Source organism: Bubalus bubalis, chromosome 11, assembly GCF_019923935.1.
Source record: "Bubalus bubalis isolate 160015118507 breed Murrah chromosome 11, NDDB_SH_1, whole genome shotgun sequence".
Lineage (NCBI taxonomy): Eukaryota > Metazoa > Chordata > Mammalia > Artiodactyla > Bovidae > Bubalus > Bubalus bubalis.
The window spans coordinates 78,567,055-78,593,374 of record NC_059167.1 but is presented as its reverse complement, the minus strand read 5'-3'; the positions used below and the strand labels follow the sequence as shown (position 1 = coordinate 78,593,374).

At 39.2% G+C, this 26,320-nt stretch overlaps 3 gene segments (V, D, J or C); all 3 read right to left on the bottom strand.

The window, feature by feature from the left end:
• Positions 1-788: 788 nt before the first annotated feature.
• Positions 789-1,475, bottom strand: LOC112588021. The segment is given in 2 exon segments: positions 789-1,141; positions 1,361-1,475. Coding segments are annotated over 2 exon segments (378 nt in total).
• Positions 1,476-13,384: 11,909 nt separating this feature from the next.
• On the bottom strand, positions 13,385-14,708 carry LOC112588020. The segment is given in 2 exon segments: positions 13,385-14,501; positions 14,616-14,708. Coding segments are annotated over 2 exon segments (573 nt in total).
• Positions 14,709-24,815: 10,107 nt separating this feature from the next.
• LOC112577821 lies at positions 24,816-26,320 on the bottom strand. The segment is given in 2 exon segments: positions 24,816-25,231; positions 26,185-26,320. Coding segments are annotated over 2 exon segments (456 nt in total).

Here is a 26,320-nt window from a genome sequence, read left to right as displayed (position 1 = left end):
CATCACATCTCTTACTCATGTTCTCTTTGTATTGGACCAAGTATGCATGTAGCATGATGGCAAATGGCATCCACTTCTCCTGAAGGCCACCCACCACTGTGTGATGAAGGAGGTAAGAGACGGACAAGTTTTAGTGTGTCTTGTGGGTTCCATTGTCCTCATACACTTCCATACATGTCACAGTTTCTCCATGCTTATGCCCACATCCAACTTTCCTTCACAAATGTTACTCTAGTTGACTTACAGTGAATTAAACTCAACACCAAATACAAATATAACCATTTTATGGACTCTTCCACCAGCTCTACCTGTTGCCTGTGTTCTAATCCTTATAACTTTATCTCTTACTTTACATCACTGGTGGTTCTCTTTCTCTAATTGTGCCCCAACACAAAATCTGAGAGGAGAGGACTTAAGGAAATTATTTTCATGACGATTTCAGCTTGTAGACCCAGATTTGTGATGTGAGGATCTTTAGGTGAAACTGCCATTTTATATTCTTATGGGGCAAGTTTTCAAATTTAGACAACTTTACACATGCTCTGGATGGTTGACTTAGAAGTCAAAAATTCAAGATGAAAATATAGCAGTAGAAAGTTACCCTGGACACCTGCTTCCAAATGACATGGAAGGAGCTTTTTTTTAGTATTAAATCTTCTGATCCAGACCACAGATGAAATAGGCACAGAACTATCATCTCTTGTCTGGGGTCTGCAGGTGTGTATTTTGGCGGTAGTCCTGCAGCGGGGGTGGGAGGGGGTGGGGTTGTGGGGGAGGGGGGTCTTCTCTCTTATCCAGCTCAGGAGTTTTTGTTAAGCTTTTCCTATCACTTCAACCACTGTGAGTTCCCAGAGAGCACAGAAGTACTTTGCAGAGTCTTCCAGCTTTAAGGCTGAGATAATGAGGCTGATGGCTTTAAGTGATTTCTGAAAATTTATGGAGTAGCGGCCATCCCTTGCATTCGGGCTGTAAGAATTCTGAGCAATAAGGTAAATCATCTCTCCAGTGGGAAGCTGCTTATACCAAAAAATGTTATATCTGTTCCAATTTGTCTCATACTGACAGTTCATGGTGGCTGACTCCCCAACTTGAATGGATATGTCTGGCTGGTCTTGAGTAACTTTCTGGGCCACACCAGATCCTGTGGAAAAAATCAGAAAACAGAGATGAAGCAGTGAAAAAAATAGTGTAGGAATTAGACTCATTTAGGTCTCCAAAAAGAAAAACCCCAAACTGAAATCATAAGGTGCTTGCTTTTCCCCAGTCCCCCTTTCCTCCCCAAGTCCCTGTGAAGCACCGCACGCCTGTGTGCAGGCCTTTCACCCTGAACACGCACACCCAGGCTTGGAAGCATCCCTACCAGAGAAGGTGAAGGCCAGGAGCACCCAGAGCAGGCTGGAGAGCGGCATGAGGCATGGAATCCCCTGCACAAATGTGCCTACTTCTGCCTCAAGCTGAGAGTTCAGTGTCTTTGAGTGCCTGGCAGCGCATATACATAGTAACTGCTTCCTGTGTGACACCAAACAGGAAGTGGGGTTTGTCATGTTCATAGGTGACATGGTCTGTGCACAGATGGGAAAAAAAGTGTGATTCACCACAAACCTTTACTTTGTCTATTTTTCTTTCACCATAATTAAGTTACACTGAGTCTGAAAAAATGGCTTCCCTGATAACTTAGTTGGTAAAGAATCTGCCTGCAATGCAGGAGACCCTGCTTCAGTTCGAGCCTGAAAGAGGACTTTGCAAAAGCAGTTATTAGCAAAGATTTGAGCTGAGAGGTATTGAAGAACAAACAAGATGACATTCATTGATGATTATTCAACAGAATAATTTTGCCATCTCATCTAAAGTAGGATTTGTTTTTTAAATTATTATTGGACTATAGTTGATTTACAATGTTGTGTTACAGTAAAATGAAATGTCCATGGACAGAGGAATGGATAAACATGTGGCACATATGTACAATGAAATTATTGTTGCTCTTTAGTTGCCAGTCCTGTCAGACTCTGTGACCCCATGGACTCTAGCCCATTAGGCTCCTTTGTTCATGGAATTTCTCAAGCAAAAATAATGGAGTGGGGTGCCATTTCCTTCTCCCAGGGGCTATACCTGACCCAGGGATTGAACCCATGTCTCCAGCTTAGCAAGCAGATTCTTTACCACAGACCTACCAGGAAAAACCCACAATGAAAGCACTCAGCCATGAAAAAGAACAAAATAATGCCATCTATAGCAACATGAACAGACCTAAAATAAGATGTAGTATAAGCTGTGAACCCTTCTTGTAATCTACTTACTTACTGGTCATTCATTTAGCCTATGCTTACATTTCTCCATCCAAAATCTAAATACTCTATTTAAAAATTCACAGACTTTGGCCTTGGAGAAAGGCAGTCTTATCCAAAATTTTTAACGAAATTTTTTCTGGGTTTTAGAGCTCTAAAATATTGTTAAAATACAAATGATAGCCTGATACCTCAACTTTCTATGCACTCTTTTTTATGCGTAACTCTGTGAAATTTTGTCACAGGTGCAGGTTTTTGTACCACCACTAAAATCATGATACAGAATTTTTCTGTCTCTCTAAAGATAACCATTTTCACACCACCTCCATCCTGCAGCTGGTGATGACCCCTAGCAGATGCTGATCTTTTCATCTCTATATTTTGTCTTTATGAGAACTCTATGTAAGTAAACTCATACAGTATGTATACAATCATACAAATATGTTAAGTGTAATCATCTACCATGTAGTCTTCTGAGACTGACTTTTTTTTCACTCAGCATTGAGATCCATCTAGGCTATTGAGTGTATCAATACTCGGTTTCTTTTAATCACAAGAGACGGTTCTAACTTATAATGAATCAACTTAGGATTTTTGACTTCTGGTTTAGAGAAAGCTATGTATGCATTCGCTAGAAATCATACTTTGATTTTTGAATTTTGATCTTTCCCCATGCTAGCAACATGCTGTATTACATCCTCTGATGGTTCTTGGTAGCAACCATGAACTGAGCTCTCAGTCAGACCCAGGAACAGGAAGGTAAACAACCGATACACTTACAACCATTCTGTACCCATACAACCATTACATTTTTCACTTTCAGTATAATACCTTTAAGGTAGGCCAGGCGAAGCTCTGACTCACAGTAGGTTAAGTATATTAAATGCATTTTCCACTTACTGATATTTTCAACTTAAAATGGTTTATTGAGACTTAACCCTATTGCAAGTTGAAATAGATCTATAAATTATACTTTATTGTATGAATGTTCAGTTCAGTCACTCAGTCATGTCTGACTCTGTGACCCCATGGGCTGCAGCAGGCCAGGCTTTCCTGTCCATCACCAACCCTTGGAACTTACTCAAACTCATGTCCATAGAGTTGGTGATGCCATGCAACCATCTCATCCTCTGTCATCCCCTTCTCCTCCCGCCTTCAATCCTTCCCAGCATCAGGGTCTTTTCCAATGAATCAGCTCTTCCCATCAGGTGGCCAAAGTATTGGAGCTTCAGTTTCAACATTAACCCTTCCAATGAATATTCAGGACTGATTTCCTTTAGGACTGACTGGTTGGATCTCCTTGCAGTCCAAGGGACTCTCAAGAGTCTTCTCAAGCACCACAGTTCAAAAGCATCAATTCTTTGGCGCTCAGCTTTCCGTATAGTCCAACTCTCACATCCATACATGACCACTGGAAAAACCATCACGTTGACTAGATGGACCTTTGTGGGCAAAGGAATGTCTCTACTTTTTAGTATGCTGTCTAGGTTAGTCATAGCTTTTCTTCCAAGGAGCAAGTGTCTTTTAATTTCATGGCTGCAATCACCATCTGCAGTGATTTTGAAGCCCAAGAAAATAAAGTCTGTCACAGTTTCTACTATTTCCCCATCTATTTGCCATGAAGTGATGGGACTGGATGCCATGATCTTAGTTTTCTGAATGCTGTTTTAAGCCAACTTTTCATTCTCCTCTTTCACTTTCATCAAGAGGCTCTTTAGTTCTTCTTCGCTTTCTGCCATAAGGGTGGTGTCATCTGCATATCTGAGGTTGTTGATATTTCTCCTGGCAATCTTGATTCTAGTTTGTGCTTCATTTAGTCCATCATTTCTCATAATGTACTCTGCATATAAGTTAAATAAACAGGGTGACAATATACAGCCTTGATGTACTCCTTTCCCGATTTGAATCAGTCCATGTCCAGTTCCATGTCTAGTTCTGTTGCTTCTTGACCCGCATACAGGTTCCTCAGGAGGGAGGTCAGGTGTCTCATATTCCCATCTCTTTCAGAATTTCCCACAGTTTGCTGTGATCCACACAGTCAAAGGCTTTGACATTGTCAATAAAGCAGAAGTAGATGTTTTTATAGAACTCCCTTCCTTTTTCCAGGATCCAGTGGATGTTGGCAATTTGATCTCTGGTTCTTCTGCCTTTTCTAAATCCAGCTTGAACATCTGGAAGTTCATGGTTCACATACTGTTGAAGCCTGGCTTGGAGAATTTTGAGCATTACTTTGCTAGCATGTGAGATGAGTGCAATTGTGCAGTAGTTTGAACATTCTTTGGCATTGCTTCTCTTTAGGATTGGAATGAAAACTGACCTTTTCCAGTCCTGTGGCCAATGCTGAGTTTTCAAAATTTGCTGGTATATTGAATGCAGCACTTTTCCAGTATCATCTTTTAGGATCTGAAATAGCTCAACTGGAATTCCATCACCTCCACCAAGTTTGTTCGTAGTGATGCTTCCTAAGGCCCACTTGACTTCCTATTCCAGGATGTCAGGCTCTAGTTGAGTGATTATGGTTGTCTGTGTCATGAAGATCATTTCTTATATAGTTTTTCTGTGTATTCTTCCCACCTCTTTACATCTTCTACTTCTGTTAGATCTATACCATTTCTGTCCTTTATTCTGTTCATCTTTGCATGAAATGTTCCCTTGGTATCTCTAATTTTCTTGAAGAGATTTCTAGTCTCTCCCATTCTATTGTTTTCCTCTATTTCTTTGCACTGATCACTGAGGAAGGCTTTTTTTTATCTCTCCTTGCTATTCTTTGGAACTCTGTGTGACCAGTAAAATGACTATCAACAAAGTTTATTCAGATTTTATGAAAAATACTGGCATTTCTCAATTTTTAGAGGATGCAAACTGCACCTTTTCCTTGTTAGCTGAAATATAATTGTTTATACCACATGAATGGCAAGTTGTCACTTTCTCAAAAATATTTTAAAAGCTCCTTGTTTTGTGAATAGCCATTCTAGTTTCAGACATTACATTATAATAGAGATGTCCCCATAGATACAAAAATGAATTACAAAGATATATAAAGACAACACTCTTTATGATACCACAGCAATGGAAACAATTGTTTATTAATGGAAAGGCAATTAATGACAGAATGTCTCAGAGTACTATATGGGCATTGTAAAGAATGAACTGGACCTCTTCCCAGGTGGCACAGTGGTAAATAATCTGCCTGCAGTGCTGGAGACAAAAAAGACCACGTTTGATCCCTGGGTCAGGATGATCCCATGGAGGAGGAAATGGCAACCCACTCCAGTATTCTTGCCTGAAAAATCCCTTGGACAGAGGAGCCTGGCAGGCTACAGTTCTTGAGGCCTCACACAAAAGCCTTTGGAACAGGAGAATTATTTGTACTTTCCTCACTTGTAGGTTGAAACTAACACACTGGAACCAACATTTTATTGATACAAGGAAGAACCATGACAAATTGTTAGTGCTTCTCACTTTATTTCTGTATTGCAATTAGGATTCTTAGCAGCCATATAATTCTTCTCAGCCACATCAACCAATGAAGCACCACTTCCTTGTCCTCCTTTTTATCTTTTCTTTATGCATCTTCTCCCCTTTTCCTTCCCTTCATTTTCTTCATCTCTTACTGCTCTCTGACTTTCTTTCCAGATGACTCTAGATTTGCTCTCATGACTGCTCCGCTGCTGTGTCCCCTCTTCCTCCCACCAGAGAAACACTGCACAGGTGCAGCCCCATCTGTCCCAGTGTGCCTCTCTCAGGATGCAGTAGTACACCGCGGTGTCTCTCAGGGTGACCTGGGGCAGGACCAAGGTGCTGCACTTTCTTTCTGAAGTTGTGGTCAGAGAGGCCATGCTGCTGTTCACGGTGCTTCATAAGCCATGAATGACATACTGTGGACTCTGATTGGGATTTTGCTGATATGAATGTATATAATCATTTCTACCAATGGTATAGTTATTACAAGGCAGGTTTACATCTTCTCCTTCAACACAATCCATGGAGCTGGACTGGGTGGTCTTAGCATCAGTCACATTCCCTATGGGGTTAAGAAATCAAATTAGCTCCAGAGCACAAATCAGTGTAATTCTATGGATCAAAGTCACAACCCTCGCATAATCCCTACTCCACTAACCCCTACTCCACTGTTCTGTTTATGTCCTGCAAAAAATATTATTGGTGTTCATTATTGGACTGCAAGGAGATCAAGCCAGTCAATCTAAAAGAAATGAACCCTAAATATTCATTGGAAGGACTGATGCTGAAACTGAAGCTCCAATACTTTGTTCACTTGATGACAAGACCTGACTCATTGGAAAATATCCTGATTCTGAGAAAGATCGAAGGCAAAAGGAGAAGGGGGTGGTAGAGGATGAGATGGTTAAACAGCATTACCGTCTCAGTGGACATGAATTTGAGTGTACTCCAGAAGACAGTAGAGGACAGCGGAGCCTGGCATACTGCCATCCATGTATGTAAAAAGTTGTATACAACTTAGTGACTGAACGACAACTTCGGTCTTAGAGACCGAAGATGTGGCAAGAATCAGAGATCCATAGGCTTTGTTCCATGGGTGGTTGGCTCAATAGACACAGAGATTTCCTACAATCTGCTTACTGCTAAGGACTCGTCCCGAATCATGGCCATTATTTAACCTGTCATGTAGATACCTGTCCTCTTTAGCAAATCCACAGATAATTTCTCAGTTCCATCATTATAATGCTGAATAAAGCACAGGGAGAGGAGTAGAAAGCAAATAACTTTGTGGCTTTTTGCCCTCAAGTCATCCCTTGTAGACAGAGAACACTCACCCAAGGTCAGAAACACAGTTACTCCAGTCACCAGCCTCATACTTCAAGGACAAGCTAGGACCACGGGCTCAGAGCTCAGGTTTGTGTCTGAGACTTGGCTTAAGGAGGTTACAGAGAACAGAGGCAACAGCTGTTAGTAAAGACTTACAATGAGTGCAGATACCACTGTGTTGTTGCCAGAACCTTCTCAGCCAATGATCAAGCATTTCCTTATCTAGGTCTTCCTCCCCTGTTTTAGTCATGTCCCCAAAAGATGGTGAAACGTTCCCAGCTCACTGTGCAATCATCTGTGAAGTTTAACATCTGGCTCTGGCAAAGGAACACCAATCGCAGTGATGTGTCTATGCACAACCATTGGTCTATCATTTGTTTCCTAAGAAACTGGCTGATGCTCCAAGAAGCTTGTGGAATGCAGTATTTAATCCCAGAAAAATGCACTGAGCTCCGTGTTGTAAGATGATGAAAATTCCCATCCACGTTTCAGAAAATCTTTGGGAGATTCAAAAGTAGGATGTGGTCTGGGAGATGGAAAGATTAACATTGAGACTAAAAGCTACACATCCTGGAACTCAGAGCTTTTGTAAGTGTTCTTGGAATCATGCATCTATCACCATCTAGGTAGACATTTTTCATACATCTGTTCTTAATATACTAACTGATTGACATAGATGGTGTTCACCTCATTCTCCTTGAACAGTGGTCCTTAATCCTCATGTTCCCTATGCCAATGCTTGTGGCTGCTGTGCAGCAAGGATGCTAAGGCAGAGGAATAGAGAGAAAGAAAGGCAAACCAAGTGGGGTTCGAGCAGAGAAGAGTATGAATGGTAAAAAAAAAAAAAAAAAAAAAGCTGGAGGTGGGGAAAAAGATTTTAAGGAATAAAAAGGTGAAGGGATAATCAGAGCAGGGAAATGGGAAAGCAGTGTTTAGGGCGGTACATGGAAAGGGCTTAGGCTATTGGGCTAAGAGCCCCTGAATCCTTGACCACACACATTGAACAAGGGATAATAAAGCACAAGTTGTCTAAAGAAGATGAAAGCATATCATTTTTCCTTTCTTTGGCACATCAATGGAAAACAAATTTCCCTTCCTTTCTCCCAGAAACAGTTTTCAGATGAAGCAGCCCCCTCTTGTGACTGAATAAAAGAACTGGAGAGCTAAACCCAGACTCAAAGTCAGCAAGCAAGTATTCGAAAAGTTCCTCAGGTTTGAAGGTAAATAGGCTTCTCAGGTAACTCCCTGATGGTTCAGTTGGTAAAACCCGCCTGCAGTGTTGGAGACCCTGGTTCGATTCCTGGATTGGGAAGATACACTAGAGAAGGGGTAGGCTACCCACTTCTGCCATGGAGAAGTATGCTGCCCTGGAGAATTCCATGGACTACGGTCCATGGGTTCACAAAGAGTCAGACATGACTGAGTGGCTTTCACTTTCACTTCAGGTGACTCTAGTAAAGAACTCACCTGCCAATACAGGAGACTTAAGAGACACAGTTTCAATCCCTGGATTGAGAAGATCCCCTGGAGAAGGACATGGCAACCCACTCCAATATTTGTGCCTGGAGAATACTTTTGACAAGGGAGCCTGCTGGGCTATAGACCATGCATTCACAGAGTCAGACATGACTGAAGTAACTTACCACACAGCACACACATCTTACTTGTAATACCTCTGTACTCATCTGTATTTTCTTGGTCCTAAACACTCTATAGAAGGGTTTAACTATCTTTGACTGCTTTATTGCAGTCATATGATTCTCACTTTTTGATCTCTTTAGTTTTCATTTGTATCCAACATTCCCATATTTAAAATTTACTCAAAAGCCCATATAATTCAAATGTTTATAAGAGAGGTTGATACAGACTAGGCACTCAAGAATTATCTGTTTGCTGAATGAGCCAATGGATTTATTGAATTTAATGAAAATGTTATGTTGAATACTGTTCAAATTATTTAAATTAAGGGATTTGATTTAGGTTGTACCTGAATGGCCTATTGGTTCTCCAGCCTTTCTTCATTTTAAACCTGAATTTTAAAATAAGTAGCCCATGATCTGACCACAGTCAGCTCCAGATCTTGTTTTTGCTGACTGTAAAGGCTCATCTCACATGCTAGTAAAGTGATGCTTAAAATTCTCCAAGCCAGGCTTTAGCAATACGTGAACCATGAACTTCCAAATGTTCAAGCTGGCTTTAGAAAAGGCAGAGGAACCAGAGATCAAATTGCCAACATCCGCTGGATCGTCGAAAAAGCAAGAGAGTTCCAGAAAACATCTACTTCTGCTTAATTGACAATGCCAAAGCCTTTGACTGTGTGGATCACAACAAACTGTGGGAAATTCCGAAAGAGATGGGAATACCAGACCACCTGACCTGCCTCTTAAGGAACCTATATGCAGGTCAGGAAGCAACAGTTAGAACTGGACATGGAACAACAGACTGGTTCCAAATAGGAAAAGGAGTATGTCAAGGCTGTATACTGTCACCGTGCTTATTTAACTTATATGCAGAGTACATCATGTGAAATGCTGGGCTGGATGAAGCACAAACTGGAATCAAGCTTGCTGGGAGAAATATCAATAACCTCAAATATGCAGATGACACCACCCTTATGGCAGAAAGTGAAGAAGAACTAAAGAGCCTCTTGATGAAAGTGAAAGAGAAGAGTGAAAATATTGGCTTAAAGCTCAACATTCAGGAAACTAAGATCATGGCATCCAGTCCCACCACTTCATGGCAAATAGATGGGGAAACAGTGGAAACAGTGTCAGACTTTATTTTTCTGGGCTCCAAAATCACTGCAGATGGTGACTGCAGCCATGAAATTAAAAGATGCTTAGTTATGCTTAGTATTAAAAGATGGAAAGTTATGACCAACCTAGGTAACATATTGAAAAGCAGAGACATTACATTGCCAACAAAGGTCCGTCTAATCAAGGCTATGGTTTTTCCTGTGGTCATGTATGGATGTGAGTTGGACTGTGAAAAAAGCTGAGTGCCAGTGAATTGATGCTTTTAAACTGTGGTATTGAGAAGACTCTTGAGAGTCCCTTGGACTGCAAGGAGATCCAACCAGTCCATCCTAAAGGAGATCAGTCCTGGGTGTTCATTGGAAGGACTGAAGTTGAAGCTGAAACTCCAGTACTTTGGCCACCTGATGCAAAGAGCTGACTCATTTGAAAAGACCCTGATACTGGGAGGGATTGAGGGCAGGAGGAGAAGGGGCCTACAGAGCATGAGATGGCTGGATGTCATCACTGACTCAATGGATATGGGTTTAGGTGGACTCCGGGAGTTGATGATGGACAGGGAGGCCTGGAGTGCTGCGATTCATGGGTTCGCAAAGAGTCGGACATGACTGAGCGGCTGAACTGAACTGAAAGAGTTTGTCCATCCTCGACTGCAAAGAGTATAACCAATCTTATTTCTTTATTAACCATCTGATGATATTCAAGTGTAGATGGTTTCTTGTGTTGTTGTAAGAGGGTATTTGCTATGACCAGTGTGTTTTCTTGACAAAACTGTATTAGCCTTTGCCCTGCTTCATTTTGTACTCCAAGTTCAAATTTGCTGAGATAAGTTTGCATTGCCTGCTGAGTTTGCATTCTAATCTCCTGTGATGAAAAGAACATCTTTTTTGGGTGTCAATTCTAGAAGGTACTACAGATTTTAATAGAACCGTTCTTCATAGATCTCTTTAGGTTCCATTTTAACCATAGTGCCACCATCACTGAAACATCCATTCATCCTGTTCTGGGTCAAGTGATTCCTCATACCCAAATCTTCTCCAAGGAGCCCTCTAAATGGTACACTCTAGATGACAATAAAAGTTTGAGACATTTTTCACAGTTTGGAAAGTTATGTATGTCTCATTTCCCAAAGATTACAAGCATTGGAACAATAAAACCTGTCTCATAGGGTTTTGATATTTAGATTAGATAATGAATTGGAAATGCTTCTGCAGTTCCTGACATATAGTAAGTTCAGTAATTATTAACTTTCTTTATTCTACTAAAACTTGCCTTTCCTTCAGTGTCCAAATCTGTGATCTGCTTTCCCCCCACCCGACCCAAGCTTCTAGAACATTTACTTAATCTCTTATTTTCCTGGAGACAGTCATTATTTTTCCTTTATCCTTTTGATATCATATACAACTAGCTACATTGATACATTGATCCACTCAGGGTGCTGAGAGGACACAGATGGAATGAGGTGAGGTTTGATTTTGGTTTTCCTAAAAATAGTAAAATCAAGGTCATCTTGATGTTTACTACCTATTGGATATAATATTTTTGATTTGGATCTCTAAGATTTTGCCACTCTGGTTAACTGTTTTCTCTTCTTCTTGATTTATGAGCTTTTAATATATTCTGCATTTGATTCCTTTTTCAGAAATTTCTTTTTCATATATTGCTTTCCACACTGGCATTGACTTTCCACTCTCTTAGCAGTAATTTTCAACAATGACAAAAAAAAAAGGCAATTTAAAAATATACTTTCATGCTCATAAGAATCTCCCTTGCAAGTTTCATTTGTTTGGTTTCTTTAGAAAATTTATAAATTCTTTCCTTTGTGACTTCTCTTGCTTGTGATGATAGTCAGGTATCACTCTTAATGATATTTCTCAGAATACAATGCATCAATTTCCCATGAGTATTAGCAATATTTTTTTCCCACTAAAATAGACGCTTGGATTTGTCTTCAGTGCCTTGCAAACTTCTGCTAAAACCATACTGGTTGACTTGCAGAACTTCTTATTCATCTTTATGACTTTCCACATAGCAATGCTCCTGAATAAGCAGCTTGCTTTATAGGAAGTCAAGTACAATAGTGAGTGGGTTCTTGCTATGACAGCAAGTGGTTCTTGCTATGATAAAGAGCTTATGGAATGGGTAATGGATTGAGATAGTTATAAATCCTAGTTACAATCATGTCGTCATTTGCAGTAACAAAATCTATAGTAGTTATAAAATTATTTTCATTTTATATGACTATATTTATGTATACATTAACCATTTTTAACTTCCCTCTCCTGTTTGTCTGCCTGTCATAACATAAAATATGCCACTACAAATTAATCTTTATCTCGTTGTATCTCAGTAGTTAAGAATCAGGATTCAGTGGGAGAGTGTGATTTAGCTAGAAGAGGAAAGAATCTGAAACGGATAAATGAATTTGGTATTCTGTTTGAAGGAGACAGCTTGTTTTGGTTGAATGAAGAATAATTGCATTATATTAACAGGAAGCATAGTTTTCCTGTGGTATTTATTAGAAAGTTGAGGTATTCAAAGAGGTACTGATGAATGCCTAGTTAACAAAGAGGGAAGTTAACCAGTTAAGCTGGTAGGTTTCTACTGTGTCAACTTAACAATATGAAAATTTATTTCCCAGGATTTGCTTCCCTGTATTGTTCTGGGTTAGGGTTGGCCATGAAAGAGATTCATTTACGTTTTGGAAGGTACTTATGATGAAGTAGCATGTTTCTATGTTCCTCAGGTTGGTGCAGGGCTCCAGGCACTATGGCAATACATACTGTTGCTGCTGCTCTGATAGTTCAATTTACTGTTGACTTAAAACCCCTTGACCTTCCACCTGAAAGGTTGTTGTTGAATCACTCGAATACACCAGGATTCTTGGCTCCCGGAGGAGAAGAATTCAATCCGGGGCCAGAGACAAGGCTTGATAGCTCAGAGCTTTTGTGTAATAAAGTTTTATTAAAGTATAAAGGAGATAGAGAAAGCTTCTGACATAGGCATCAGAAGGGGGCAAAAAGAGTACCCCCTTGCTAGTCTTCAGCTGGATGTTATATAGTCACTAGCAGTCTGTTAATGAAAGAAAGGAATGTCTTAAAATTTAGAATGGCACCAAATGGTTTATCTTGGGCCATAAAATAATTAACTTGAATCTTAAAGAAGGACAGACCACCATACAAATAGTTTCATTTACATAGATTAGGGGAACAATATCTGAGTATAACATACTGGTTTGTCAAGTAGGTTTTGGGCCAAGAGGCGGAACCGACTTGGAGACAGAGTTTGGGGTAAAGGCGTAGTACATTAGCATAGCTTAAGACAAACATTTCCATAAGAAAAAGGCATTGGTTATCTCTAGGCTCAAGAATAGCTAACTTCAGGTGAAACCAGGTGTCATTATGGCAACACAGTATTTTAAGAGAAACCTCTCTTTAAATTTGTATAGAGAAGGAAAAAAATATTGTTAGTTTGTTTCCTCTTGCGGCTTAAGAGAGATAAAAATGTCTGACACTTGCAGGCTATTTCCTCCATTTGGAGACCCCTGGCCTTCCTGCCTGTTACCCTCTCACACCAGATATCTTACTCATGTTCTCTTTGTATTAGACCAAGTATGCATGTAGCATGATGGCAAATGACATCCACTTCTCCTGAAGTTCACCCACTACTGTGAGCCCTAAGGAGGTTAGAGACAGACAAGTTTTAGAGTGTCCTGTGGGTTCCATTGTCCTCATATATTTCCATATATGCCACAGTTTCTCCATGCTTATGTCCACATCCAACTTTCCTTCACAAATGTTACTCTAGTTGACTTACAGTGAATTCAACTCAATACCAAATGCAAATGTAACAATTTTTATGAACTCTTCCACCAGCTCTACCTGTTGCCTGTGTTCTAATCCTTATAACTTATCTCTTACTCTACATCACTGGTGGTTCTCCTCCGATTTTGCCCCAACACGAAGTCTGAGGGGAAAGGACTAAGGAGATGATTTTCATGACAATTTCAGCTTCTAGATCCAGATTTGTGATGTGAGCCTCTTTAGGTAAAACTGCCATTCTATATTTTTATGGGACAAGTTTTCAAATTTAGACTTTTGCACATGTTCTGTGTAGCTGATTTAAAGTCAAAAATTCAGGAGGAGAATATATCAGTAGAAAGTTACTCTAGGCACCTGCTTCCAAATGACATAGAAGGAGCTTTTATTTAGAATTAAATCTTCTGATCCAGACCACAGATGAAGCAACCGCAGAACTACCATTTCTTGTCTGGGGTCTGCAGGTGTGTATTTCAGCCTGGGTCCCACAGCAGCAGGGCTCTCTCTTATTAAGCTCTGGGGTTTTTGTTCAGCTTTTCCTATTACTTCAAGCACTGTGAGTTCCCAGAGAGCGCAGAAGTACTTTGCAGAGTCTTCCAGCTCTAAGTCTGAAATCGTGAGGCTGATGGATTTACGTGAGCTCTTAAAATTTACAGAGTAGCGGCCATACCTTGCATTCTGTCTAGAAGAACCCAAACCAATAAGGTAAATTATCTCTCCACTAGGAAGTTGTTTGTACCAAAAAATGTTGTAACTGCTCTGAGTTGTCTCATATCGACAGCTCAGTGTGACTATCTCCCCAACTGGACTGGAAATGTATGGCTGGTCTTGAGTAACTATCTGGGCTACACTGGATCCTGTGGGGAAAATCAGAAAACAGAGATGGAGCAGTGAATAAATAGTATAGGAATTAGACTAAAAAAATCCAAGCTGAAATCATAAGATATTTGCTTCTCTTTTAGAATACCTACCAGAGAAGATGAAGGCCAGGAACACCCAGGGCAGACTGGAGAGCAGCATGAGGCATGGATTCCCCTGCACAAATGTGCCTAGTTCTGCCTCAAACTGAGAGTTCAATGTCTGAGTGCCTGGCAGCGCATATACATAGTATCTGCTTCCTGTGTGACCCTTCAAACAGGAAGTGGGATTTGTTGTGTTCATAGGTGACATGGTCTGTGCACAGACAGGAAAAAAAGTCTAGCTCGCCACAAACCTTTCTTTGTCAATTTTTTCCTTCACAGGTAATTAAAGTAGGCTGTGCCTGAAAGGGGGCTTTGCAAAAGCAATTATTTTAAAGGTTTGAACTGAGTGGAACTAAAGAACAAACAAGTTGATTTTCACTTATAATTATTCCACAGAATAATTTTGCCATCCCATTTAATATAGGATTTTTGTTTGTTTGTTTTATGTTTTTATTGGTGTTTGGTTACAGAAAAATGAAATGTGCTTTGACAGTGCAGTTCAGTCGCTCAGTTATGTCCGACTCTTTGCGACCCCATGAACCGCAGCACGCCAGGCCTCCCTGTCCATCACCAACTCCCGGAGTCCACCCTAACCCATGTCCATTGACTTGGTGATGCCATCCAACCATCTCATCCTCTGTTGTCCCCTTCTCCTCCTGCCCTCAATCTTTCCCAGCATCAGGGTCTTTTCAAATGACAGAGGAATGAATAAAATGTGTTACTTATGTACAATTTTATTATAGTTGTTCTTTAGTCACTAAGTAGTGTCTGACTCTTTGGGATCCATGGACTGTATCCTGCTAGGCTCCTCTTTCCAGGGGATTTCCCAGGCAAGATACTGGAGTGGGATGCCATTTCCTTTTCCAGGGATCTTCCTGAGCCAGGAATCGAACCCATGTGTCCTGCTTGGCAGGTGGATTCTTTACCACAGAGCCACTGGGGAAACCCCACAGTGAAATTGCTGATCCATGAAAAAGAACAAAATAATGCTGTTTGTAACAAAATGAGCAGACCTAAAATAAGATTTAGTATAAGCAATGAACCCTTCTTATAATCTACTTATTTATTAGTCATTCATTTAGCCTATACTTTCATTTCTCCATCCAAAATCTAAATACTCTATATAAAAACTCACATACTTTTGGCGAAAGGCAGTCTTATCCAAAATTTTTAACATATTTTTTATAGGTTTTAGGGCTCTATTTGTTTTTTTCAATACATAAAATCATTTTGACATAAAATGAAAAAATATCAGTCCTTCTAACTTTCAGAATCTATTCTCTTTTTTACGTTTGTATGAATTTATAACAAGAATAAAATAATTATTCTTTTGAAACTTGATATTGAACCTTATTTATCAGACTTTAAGGAGGATCAGGATATTCAGTCCCATTCCTTCTATAAGTAGAATTGTACTTCTTAGATCATGTGTCTTAGAATTGTCCTCATGTTATTTTTTCTGTCCCACTGGCCCAAAGTGTTCAGTCTCACTAGTTAGTTGCTTGTTACTTTTTGGTTTTGTTAAGAAAAATTAAGATAAGCATGTCAGTTCTTTCTGTGCCAGAATACTATAATGCACTCCAACAAAACTTGGTATCTACAGACTCCAAGCACATACTATATGTCTACAGCACAGAAGGTGATGACTGAAATTTTGTAAACTGTTACCTGTTCATTTGAATGTAGCTGTCAACTTTCCATTTGGTTTTACCATTTTAATGGATGAATTAATATAAAAGAACCTAAGGCAAAAAACCAAAGAAAAGAAAGTACAGACAAGGTCTCTAAAACAGTGCCAACTCCTTGCCTTTAAGTTGCTTGAGTGGTGTTGTTAATGACTGATGCACGGAGGAGAGTGCACGATTAGTTGAGACATCTCCTCTGTCCCATTTCACCTCTGAGTGCTGACAGGCAGCTAATGCCCTGGTTTGCATTACCAAACCTACTTGTATTTAAGTAGAAGAGATCACGAATGTCCACAGCAACTGGGCAGCAGCATGGTATTGTATATGTAGGCATATATAATTATAGATTTATATATATACCACAAAATTGATATTGATAAAGTATTACTAAAATACAGATGATAATCTGATATATTAGCTTTATATGCACTCTTTTTTTATGCTTAGCTCTGAAATTTTATCACAGGTACAGGTTTTTGTACCATCACTAAAGTCATGATGCAGAATTGTTCCATCTCTCTAGAGCAAACCACTTTAACACTGCCTCCACCCCTGCAACTCATGATAACTCCTAGCAACTATTGATCTTTTCATCTCTATATTTTGTCCATTCTCAATATATATTGAGAATGCTGTATAAGTAAATTCATACATTATGCATGCAATTGTAATAATATGGTGTGTAAGCATGTATCATGTAGTCTTCTGAGATACTTTTTTTCACTCAGCATTGAGATCCATCTAGGCTGTTGCATGAAACAATAGTAAGTTTCTTTTAATCACTACAGACCGTCCCCAACTTGTGATGAATCAGCTTAGGATTTTTCAAGGTACAGTAGTGAGAAACCTACATATGCACTCACTAGAAACCATGCTTTGCATTTTTAATTTTTTCTTTTACCATGCTAGCAACATGCTGTATGACCTCCTCTAGTGATGCTGGGCAGCAACAGCAAGCTGAGCTCTCAGTCAACCCTGGGATCATGAGGGTAAACAACTGATCCTCTTGCAACCATTCTGTACCCATACAGCCATTCTGGTTTTCACTTTCAGTACAACACCTTTAGGATTAGGCCAAGCAAAACTCTGATGCACAGTAGGTTAAGTATATTATATGCCTTTTCCACTTACAACATTTTCAACTTAAAATGGTTTATTTAGACTTAACCTTATCAAAGTTGAGATAGATCTATGAATAACATTGTACTGAATGGATGTACCACAGCATATCTATTCACACAATGAAGAACGTTTGGCTGGGTTCCAGTTTTTGGCCATCACATATATAGTTTCCATGAATATTCAAGTACAAATTTTGTGTGAGCATAAGTTTTTCATTATTCCATTATAAATGCCCATAAAGGAGTGTGATTGCTGAATTGTAAGGTGAGTGAATATTTAAGTTTATGTGGAACTGCTAAGCTGTCTTCCAGAATGACTGTTCCATTTACCTACCAGCAATGTATGAGTGATCCAATTTCTCTACATCATTGCTAGAACTTGGTATCATCATTATTTTTCATTTTAGCCATTAAGAAAGATGTGGAATGATATTTCATTATGGTTTTAATTTGCATTTCCCTGATGGTTAATGATGTTGAACATCTGTTTACATGCTTATTTCCCTAACACATGGCTTTTCCACGAAATGTCTGGGTGAACCATTTTCCATTTGGACTACTTTTTTCCTGCTGAGTTTAGACAGTCATTGTATTCTAAATACCATCCTTTGATGAAAATACATTGTGAAAATATTTCCTGCCATTCTGTGGCTTGTCTTTTCCATTCGTTAATAGTATCTTTCACAAAGCAAGCATTTTTACTCTTGATGAAATATTTTATTTTTATGGGTTGTGCTTTGATGTCATGACAAAAATCATTTTGTCCAGCACTTGGTCCTGAAGATTTTTTTTTCAAAAAGATTTATAGTTTTAGATTTTACACATGGATGTATGGTCCATTTTGCGATTTTCCTCAAATTTTTGTATAAGGTGTGAAATTTAGGCCAAGATTCAGTTATTTGCCTAGGAATATCCAATTGTCCCTAAATCACTTGCTCATAAGACTATCATTTCTCCATTGAATAGTCATTGCACCTTTGCCAAAAAAATCAGATTTCCCCACTTTCTTATATTCCCACTTGGGATGAATAGTAGCATTATCCTGTTAATGATATTTTTATTATCTCTTTTTATTGAACTTTTTGTCTTGTATTGGAGTATAGCCACTTAGCAATGTTGTGATAGTTTCAGGTGGATAGCAGAGGGACTCTATACTTTTAACACTGTAGCGCCTATTGTTTACTTTTTCATTTTTTATATTTAACGATAAAGATGTTGGCTAATAAATCTCATTGACTGCATAGCATGCCACAGTGTTTCAGGAGCCCTTTAATATTTAAGGATATGACAGGTACTGTTCATTGTCTACAAGTAGATTTACTTCTTCATCCTTACCAGATTCCCAATATTCTGTTTGTAGCAACGTTCCTAGAGAAAAATGTGTAACTTCCCCAGACTTTCATTGCTTGGGATCAGCTTGAACTCTGTTGTAATCAATAAGCTGTAAGCATCTTGAGCGATTTATCGCCCTTTCCTATTCACTAGAGTTTTCTACTTTTCCTAATAATGCCAAATGTCAACATGTTGGTACCTTGATACTACATGCGTTTCATGTGTGCGAAGTCACTTCAGTCATGTCTGACTCTTTCTGACCCTATGTACTGTAGCCCTCCAGGTTCCTCTGTCCATGGGATTCTCCAGGCAAGAATACTGGAGTGGATTGTCATGCACTCCTCTGGGGGATCTTCCTGACCCAGGGATCGAACCCGAGGCTCCTGCGGTTCCTGCATTGCAGGCGGATTCTTTACCACTGAGCCACAAGTCCTGATACTAAAGATCAAAATCACACATTTGTACCTCAGATAGATGAAAAAGACAAATGACACATTTCTCATCTATGATCTATTAATAGAAAGTCAATGCTTACACATGGTCAGAAGTCATGCTTGTTTCACAAATGTGTTCTTACTTAAATATTTCAGTAGCAGTAAAGGAAAACTAGAATGAAAGCACCTGGAAATTTTAGTTTTAGTTTATTGTCACCTTATAACTAAGAATTAATAAGAGGTCATCATGTATCATTTTAGTTTTTATTGGAGTTTTATATTCATATAAGAAAATGTAATATAAGGGTCAGTTCACACAGCATGGTAAATTTTCACATAAGCAACACCCTTATAACCAGCACTCAGATCAAGAAACAGAGCATAACCAGCCCTTCAGAGCTCCCTTTATGATATTGACCCATTTATAATAGTATTCTGATTTCTACCAGTGTAAATTAGCTATATCAGCTTATGCACCTTATGGGAATGACATGTTTATTGACCATTTGAATATCTTTTATTGTCAAATGCCTACTTCAGACTTTTGTCTTTTATATCAGTTTGTTTGTTTTATTGTTGATTTGAAGGAGATATTTTGAAATCAAAATGAGCCCTTTGATAGTATGATAATATATTTTATAGCTAATCTTTGCTAATATAATATTTTTATAATTAATAATATTAACTTTGATAACATAATAGTACTGTAAATATATTCACTGCTGCTGCTGCTAAGTCGCTTCAGTTGTGTCCAACTCTGTGCAACCCCATAAAGGGCAGCCCACTAATTACCCTTTAATAGATTTTCTAGCTATCCTTTTAACTCTTGAATACTTTTAATGGCAATTTTAATATACATCAGTTTTTAAAGGGTGGTTGGTTTACAATGTTGTGCCCATCTCTGCTATACAGAAAGTGACACGAAAAATGAATGTATATATGAATATAGACTTCAAAGAAGGCAATGGCACCCCACTCCAGTACTCTTGCCTGGAAAATCCCATGGACGGAGGAGCCTGGTAGGCTGCAGTCCATGGGGTCGCTAAGAGTCGGACACAACTGAGCGACTTCACTTTCACTTTTCACTTTCATGCACTGGAGGAGGAAATGGCAACCTACTCCAATGTTCTTGCTTGGAGAATCCCAGGGACGGGGGAGCCTGGTGGGCTGCCGTCTATGAGGTCGCATAGAGTCGGACACAACTGAAGCGACTTAGCAGCAGAAGCAGCATGAATATAGACTAGTTTTGATACTTAGCCATGTTTGTGTCCTGTTTAAGAAATGTGTACCTAACACAAAGTAATGAATAAGTTTTGTATTTTTTCCATTAACTTCATACATTATTCTTATATTCAGATCTGCATTCTGACTGCTATTTATATATGATCTGAAGGCCATAATACACTTTTCCATAGGAAAAATGATGGAATGTCACTTATTGAAATGAAAGTCCTTTATCCTTGGTGCATAAAGGCAAATGTTTTCCAATTTTTAGTGTAACACAATTTCAGTATTAATTTTACCACAAAATTTTACTTTGTCACTCTCTCCATCTGCTTATATCGTTCTTCTTTATTTCAGTTTTTCTTCTGTTTGTAGAATTTTTTAAAACGTTTTATAGTTATCACATATTTATTACTTGGATGATGCAGTTTTCTAAACTTTCGTTCTAGTTACTAAAATGAATTATTTTCAGAGGTTTTCTGCTCCTCTTTGTGCCCAGGATGCTTTCTTTTCCATGTGCTGTATTGTGTGTACACTTGTTATTAGTTAATTTGAGAATCACTTAGTATGTTGCCTGTTTTATGCAATTCTGGTGTAACAAATGAATTAGATATTCTTCTTACTTTAGATTCAGTCCCTGGGATGCCCAAACAGGTAGAATTTGTGAAACATTAGAATCCTCAGTGTGCACTGCTAACAGTCTCTTCCTGATTCAATTTACTAACATATTAGCTGTAGGGGAAAACAGTTAAAAGACACAGTGAGCCAATGGAGATCCAAGTTCCTAACTCGGTTCTTTTTCTCGTGAGATCATCTGCTCATGGTGAATCTCTATTGGTAGAATTAGTGATAGAACTAATGACAGTTCTATTAAACAGCACTCATTAATTCTGTGGTTTCTAAAGATACATTTCCTAGAAGGTTTTAAAGCAGGACACATTTGGTATAAAGATAGCATATGATTTTTTTTTTTTTTTGGTAAGGATTATTTCTGAATGAAGATGAAAAAACGGGAATGAGAAAGACTTTCTAAAATCTGTTCACCATGTTTGGGTTGGCAAGCACTGTGTTTCCAATGGCCATGGGTTGCTGAAATGCCATATGGACTTTTTACACCTTTGTTGGCTTATAGTTATGGAAGATGACGTGAATGAGAATACCAGTTGATATCCAAATAACTATTTTTTAATCCATTTTTATAAAATTAGGAGAATTCCCTGCCTCATTGGGGGAATGAGTTAAGCACAATTTACATCTTTCAAAATATCTGGTGTCAACCACTTTATGAGAAATGCAATGTATTGGTAATTTTAATGGAAGAAAGAATATTGTGTTGGAATAAACTAAAGTTTCACAGGAAGACCTTAGCAAAGTACTCGGGGGCCTATTTCACTAACAATGATAGGAAAGAGTGAAGAGAGGAAAGAAGGAAAAGAGAGAGGGAGGGTGAAAGGAAAAGAAATGGAAATAAAAGGATAGGATTAACGAGTTTATGAATGAATAAGTATTTTCAAATATATCCCTGTCTTCATTGTGAAATCCGTGTGATGTTGACTCTCTCTTCTATTTTTAAAAAGATATAACTCACCCTTTCAATATTTTATTGCATCTCTAGCAATAAGCGCCAAAGAATTGATGCTTTTGAACTGTGGTTTTGGAGAAGACTCTTGAGAGTCCCTTGGACTGCAAGGAGATCCAACCAGTCCATCCTAAAGGAAATCAGTCCTGGGTGTTCATTGGTAGGACTAATTCTGAAACTGAAACTCCAATACTTTGGGCACCTGATGCGAAGAGCTGACTCATTTGAAAAGACCCTGATGCTGGGAAAGATTGAGGGCAGGAGGAGAAGGGGACAACAGAGGATGAGATGGTTGGATGGCATCACCGACTCGATGGACATGGGTTTGGGTGGACTTCGGGAGTTGGTGATGGACAGGGAGGCCTGGCGTGCTGCAGTTCATGGGGTCGCAAAGAGTCGGACACGACTGAGCGACTGAACTTAACTGAACTAGCAATTATTAGTAACATCAGTCATAAATATGTCTTTAATCAATAAATATTTGTTGAACACTTACTATTTGTTAGGTACTTTGCTGATTACTGAGAATACTTCAATAAACAAAAGGAATGAAAAGATACATTTCAGGAAAAGTGAAGTAAGGAAACAGAAAGTGAGCTCAAAGGCCATGAAGAGGAGGAAATGAGTGAAAAAGTGACTGGAGGGATAGGCTGATTTGGAAAATGCTACAGCACCTCTTATTGTACTTTCCAAGATTGAGTACAAGTATCTGTTCCTTCATCTCTGACTCACAAATCAAAGCAATTTCCAAAGCATAAACACAGCAATATATGTTTAGGTACACATCCTATGCAGCAGGATAGATTTCTCAGTCTTTTTGATGATCCAAGAATATTATGTTAGTGATGCTGCTCACATCAAGGGCCAGAATGCCTCCCTATTACTTTCTCTGTCTTGTGCTCTAATTTCTCTATACCTTTTCTCTTGGGGAAAATGTGTGGCTAATAAGGAGCTAAGGATGTTTCAGAATCTCGCTACAATCAGTAAAAGATATTTATACTGCTATTTGGATATTTAGAAGACTAGCATGTCTCTTTACAGAATTAAGGATTATTGCTTTTCTTGAGTCACAACATATGCCTTTTGTTCTAACACTTGACATTTTGCCCTAAAACGTGTGTCACCTTCAGCTATGAGAATTGTGATTCATTCCACTGACTTTCCAGTTGACTCACTATTTCAGGGCTTTCTTCTTACTGTTGCTTCCAGGAAGGCCAGATTGAATTACACATGCTGAGATTTTAGAGCTTGACATTGGCAGATTTAAAAATAAATATAACAGTTGGTCTAAGACATATTAAGACAAAAATAGGCAACTTTTAAAATCTCTTTGAGGCTTAGCTTTCTGAGAGGTACCATAGATCTCAGAATAACTCCCTAAATGGTAACGAGGATTAAAAGATACATTTGTTGCTGCTGCTAAGTCATTTCAGTCGTGTCTGACTCTGTGCGACCCCATAGACGGCAGCCCAATAGGCTCCCCCGTCCTTGGGATTCTCCAGGCAAGAACACTGGAGTGGGTTGCTATTTCCTCCTCCAGTGCATGAAAGTGAAAAGTGAAAGTGAAGTCACTCAGTCGTGTCCAACTCTGTGCGACCCCATAGACAGCAGCCCACCAGGCTCCTCCACCCATGGGCTTTTCCAGGCAAGAGTACTGGAGTGGGGTGCCATTGCCTTCTCCAAAAGATACATTTAGGGCTTTCTAAAAGACATTGATTTTAAAGCTAAAAAGAAATAAATTTTTGATAGATTTGACAGTGTAAGAAATAAAGACAACATCATTGAAAAAATAAAGGTGGTATGTTAGAATAAAACATATAAGTAAATATGAAAGTCAAAATATCATGTAAGATATTAGAATAATTCTAGCAAATAAAAATAAAGCTAACTTAATGGAAAAAATGGTCAAAATATAGGAACAAGCATATGAACAAGGTTGAATGACAATATACAGAGAAAAAGTTGCTTGAAAACACTAGAGACCAGTAAAATGTCTATAGATAAAGTACATTTGGATTGTTAAAATGAAAAAGGCTGGTAATTCTCAATTTTTAGAGGATGCGAAGTACACCTTCTCACTCCCTGTTGGTTGAAGTATAATTGTTTATACCATTTGAATGGTAAGTTGTCACTTTAAAAAAAATTGTAAGTGCACCTTATTTTGAAAATAGCCATTCAAGTTCAGAAATTTCATTACAATAGACATGTCCCCATATATACAAAAGTCAATCTACAAAGTTGTATAAAGATAATACTCTTTAGGATAGCACAGTAATAGAAACAAATACTTACTAAGGTAAACATAATTAATAATAGAACGCTTCAGGGTACTACACAAACATTATAAAGAATGAATTGGACCACTTCCCAGGTGGCACAGTGGTAAAGAATCCTCCTACAATGCAGGAGACAAAGGAGACAAGATTTGATCCCTGGATCTGGAAGATCTTCTGGAGAAGGAAATGGCAACCCACTCCAGTATTCTTCCCTGTAAAACCCCAAGGACAGAGGAGCCTGGCAGGCTACAATTCTTGAGGTAGCAAAGAGTGGGACATGAAAGAAAACTTTGGAACAGGAGAATTATTTGTATTTTTCTCACTTTTAGGTTGAGACTAACACACTAGAACCAACATTTTATTGACATGAGAAAGAACCATGAAAAATTGCTAATGCTTCTCACTTTATTTCTATGTTGCAATTGGGATTCTTAGTATTCCCATAATTCCCAAAATTGCTCTCAGCTGCATCAACCAATGACGCACTTCTTCTTTGTCCTTTTCTTCTTTTCTTTATGCATCTTCTCCCCTTCTCCTTCCCTTCATTTTCCTCATCTCTTACTGCTCTCTGACTCTCCTTCCAGATGACTCTAGATTTGCTCTCGTGACTGCTCCCCCTACTGTGTCCCCCTCTTCTTCCCACAAGAGAGATACTGCACAGGTGCAGCCCTGTCTGTCCCAGTGTGCCTCTCTCGGGACGCAGTAGAACACAGCAGTGTCTCTCAGGGTGACCTGGGGCAGGACTAAGGTGCTGCACTTTCTATCTGAAGCTATGTGCAGAGAGGCCATGCTTCTGTTCACTGTGCCTCGTAAGCCATGAATGACACACTGTGGACTCTGATTGGGATTTTGCCGATACCAATGTATATAGTCATCTCCACCAATGGTAGAGTGGCTACAAGGCAGATTTACATCCTCTCCTTCAGGACGATCCATGGAGCTGGGCTGGGTGGTCTTAGCATCAATCACAGTCCCTGGGGGTTTAAGAAATCAAATTAGCTCCAGAGCACAAATAAGCGTAATTCTATGGATCAAGGGCATAACCCTCTCATAACTGTCTGGCCCTAACCCCTACTCCTGTGTTTCTATTTATGTCCTGGAAAAATATTATTGGTGTTCAGTATTGGACTGCAAGGAGATCAAACCAGTTATCCTAAAGGAAATAATCCTAAATATTCATTGGAAGGACTGATGCTGAAACTGCTGCTGCTGCTCAGTCACTTCAGTCGTGTCTGACTCTATGGGACCCCATAGATGGCAGCCCACCAGGCTTCCCCGTCCCTGGGATCCTCCAGGCAAGAACACTGGAGTGGGTTTCCATTTCCTTCTCCAATGCATGAAAGTGAAAAGTGAAAGTGAAGTCGCTCAGTTTTGTCTGACACTGGAGCTCCAATAATTTGTACACCTGATAAGAAGAGCTGACTCATTGAAAATACCCTGATGCTGGGAAAAATTGAAGACAAAGGGAGAAGGGGTGGTAGAGGATGAGGTGGTTAAAAAGTGTCACTGTCCCAGTGGACATGAATTTGAGCATATTCCAGGAGATAATAGAGGACAGAGGAGCCTGGCATACTGCCTGTTACTTGGTTGTAAAAGTGGATACAACTTAGTGACTGAAAAACAACAAAATTATGGAGACTGAAAACACGTGGCAATAATCAGCAATCCATAGACTTTGTTCCATGGGTCCTTGGCTCACTAAACCCAGAGATTTCCTACAACCTGTTTACTGCTAAGGACTCTTCTGGAATCATAGCCATGGTTTAACCTGTCATGTAGAAGTTTGTGTTCCCTAGCAAATCCATAGATCAGTTCTCAATTGCATCACTATAATGCTGAATAAAGCACAGGGAGAGGAGTAGAGAGCAAATAACTCTTTGTGGTCCTTTGCCCTCAAAGTCAATGCTTGTAGACACAGAACACTTACCCAAGGTCAGAAACACTGTTACTCCAGTCACCAGCCTCATACTTCAGGGACAAACCAGGATCGTGGGCTCAGAGCTCAGGCTTGGGTCTGATCCTTGGCTTAAGGAGGTTCCAGAGAACAGAGGCAACAGCTGTTA